This window comes from Austrofundulus limnaeus, unplaced genomic scaffold, assembly GCF_001266775.1.
Source record: "Austrofundulus limnaeus strain Quisiro unplaced genomic scaffold, Austrofundulus_limnaeus-1.0 Scaffold113, whole genome shotgun sequence".
NCBI lineage: Eukaryota > Metazoa > Chordata > Actinopteri > Cyprinodontiformes > Rivulidae > Austrofundulus > Austrofundulus limnaeus.
The window spans coordinates 720285-723166 of NW_013952515.1; the positions used below are offsets into that span (position 1 = coordinate 720285).

Sequence of the window (2882 nt, forward strand, 5' to 3'; positions counted from 1 at the left end):
AGAGAGAGAGAGAGAGAGAGAGAGAGAGAGAGAGAGAGAGATCAAAATTTTTTAGTTTTGGTTTCTCAGGGGAAATCACAGTCAGATATTAGTTTGTGGAGGAAAAGACCTCCGCCCCCTTTTTTCAAAATAAAAGCAAAAGTAACGACGAAACATGAAATGGCAATTTTTTTATATTCAGACTCGTGATTGTCTTCACTTACTTTTCTTTTATTTAATTTATTTTGTCATATCTACCTAAAAGAAACAAGCATATGATATTAAAAATGCATGAAACTGCAAATGCTTTTTGAAAGCACACAAAAGCATTGAATGTTGCTTTCGAAACTTTTTAACAAACAAATTAACAAAACCAAACATTGATAAATTTTCTTTCCCCATAACAACTATAAAACCTAAGTTAATTTTGTATTTTTTTTAAATAACTGATATGGTTTGGCAGCTTTTAATTTGAAGCCCATGCCGTGCAGACATTTTCTTTGCCGTCCAACTACAAATATGGCGTCATTTACTGGCTTGAAGGACCTAAATTATTTAGGTGTCCTAATCCATGCCTGTTTAATAGAACAGTATACTTCTAGTCAAATAATTTTAAAAATTGTTTTGCGTAGTTTTACGTTTTATTCGCATGAAATATATACAGTTTTCGTCAGGTGTAGCCATCATTTGGACACAATTTAGTCAGATTCATTCAAGCGGAGTGGGTGTTCCGTCGGCAAAGTGACGGGCCAGCGGGTCTTCTTGCAGGAAAAAGCGCCAACTTCTCTCGCACCGTCAGAGTATTTAAACACTCGAGTAAATGCTTGGAATAACTGGGTATTTAGGGGAAATTTATCAAACCTAAAATTGGAATGACTCGTTTAGGTAAGACTTTAAAGTGAGGTGCTCGCTGTATACATTTAGACAGTTTGTTACCTTGAACTAAACTGCTCGAGGCAGCGTGCTGCCTGTTTACTCCTCCCACTTCACAACACCACTCCGCGTCGACCTAGTTTCGTTCTTGTAATGTAAAAACGGATCAGAAACCATTGTTGTTTATGTTTTGTTGTCATTATTCCTCAAAATAAAATATGCAACGTTTTCATAATAGTTGTTTAGGAGGAGAGGGTGTTGCTAATCGGGCGTCATTTAGCCAGCTAAAATGTTATATAATACATTGTTCCGTCTATAACTGGGTTTGAATAGCAAAACCTGAAGCGTCTGTACCGAACTATTTGGAGGCTGTTTGTTCGCAATGACAAAAACTACAGCATGAACTTAAGTGCGTAGTTACGTTCGTTCATGTTGAACGCTGATGGCGCCCGTGAAAAAAAAAATGATGTTGCATTTCTCCTTTCCGCCAGCGGAGGGCGCTGTTGCGCTTCAGTAGCCGAGAAACGAAAACAACCCCGGGAGGAAAGATGTCAGCTCCGCCAGGTGAGAGTGCTGGAGCGGCGCAGGGGAGTCCCGTGAAGAAGAACAGACTCTCTCTGAAGTTTTTCCAGAAGAAGGAAACGAAACGAGCTCTGGATTTCTCTGAACCGCAGGCAGAGGAGCCCAAAACGGAACCACACGAGCCTGAGGCCAGGTAGGTCTGCGATCGGATCGGTCGCTTTTCAGATCGTGTTTTTGTTCAATAACTGTGTGACGCTCATTGTCATGTGAGTCAAACGCATCCTCGTTTTTTAATTTTGATAGTTGCATATAAATAAGTGATTTAGATTTTTAAATGAGCATTTGACTGCACTTTTTTAAATCTGAAAGAAAAACAAAATTGTTTTGATTCTCTTGATTGCAAAAAACACTATGAAACCCATTAAAAAGCAGTCATAAAGCTTTTAGGTTTCTGCTTTTTGCATCAGAARCCCTACATAAAATGTACATTAAAATATACTTGCTGGTAAATAAACGACATTTAAAACATTAAAAAGTGAACATAAGAACAGTCATTTCTTTATATTTTGTTATGGTGAAACTTGTGATTCGTTTGAAACTTTGGACCAGATATTTTTTTCAATAATCTGTCTCAGAAGGTGGTGATGAGTTGCAAACAATTTTAGGGAAATAATAATCTCGTTTGTGTAGGTATTCCATGTTGTGTTGTAGAATTAAAAATAACCTGTTTTCTCTTTTTCACCCTACAGCAGCTGTGAGCAGGTGGTTTATGGTCCCTCTCCTTGTCCAACCTCACCTGCTCTTCCTGTCTCCTGTGAGAAGAAGGAGAACTTGGTGCCTTTTGTGGGCCTCAAAAACCTGGGTAACACCTGCTATTTAAACAGCATCCTACAGGTGGGTAATGAAGTGAAAAATAAGATATCTTACAACTCTTCTGTGGTTCAATGCATCTGAGACCACATTTATCTTCTGAAATTTCTGTGACAAAGACTAGGAATTTTTGTTCTGCAGCTTTCAAATAGCACATACTTCAATGTTTAGAATTGTGAAAAAGTTCTTGAATAAGAAGGAAAAATATAGCAACAGCCACACAGATAAAATGACACAAAGAGCATCTTCTGTTGGAACAGCTTCAGGCTGGAGATAAGTGGCTGCCCCGCTTTTTTTTTCCCCTCCTGACTGATGTGTGTTCAGATCAGCTCATTGTAGCCTATCTGTAGCCTGTGTTTGGATGTTAAAGCAAGCACAGGAGGTTTTATCTCACAACAGGACACTTGTGTGATGTCCTCAAATAGAAGTCCACACACGCCTGCATGCTGCTGCAGTGCCATGTTCACATGTTTCCTAGAATAAGAGATATTCCTCAGAAGATGACGAACAGTAAATTACCTAAAGATGATCGGTGTAACGTGGTTTTGCTTCAAATCTACCGTATTTTCGGACTATAAGCCGCGACTTTTTTCCTGAACTTTGAACCATGCGGCTTACTAGATCGGTGTGGCTTATAC

The 2882-nt window shown here is 38.8% G+C and overlaps 1 protein-coding gene across 1 annotated transcript in view; it reads left to right on the plus strand.

Moving 5' to 3' along the window:
- Nucleotides 1-724: 724 nt before the first annotated feature.
- The window catches only part of usp1 (ubiquitin specific peptidase 1), a gene marked incomplete in the record, with an annotated part of 19849 nt that continues 17691 nt past the window's right edge, over nucleotides 725-2882 (plus strand). Inside the window, 3 exon segments of the mRNA XM_014014279.1 lie at nucleotides 725-864; nucleotides 1344-1567; nucleotides 2124-2268. Coding sequence (XP_013869733.1) covers nucleotides 1401-1567; nucleotides 2124-2268 — 312 coding nt within the window.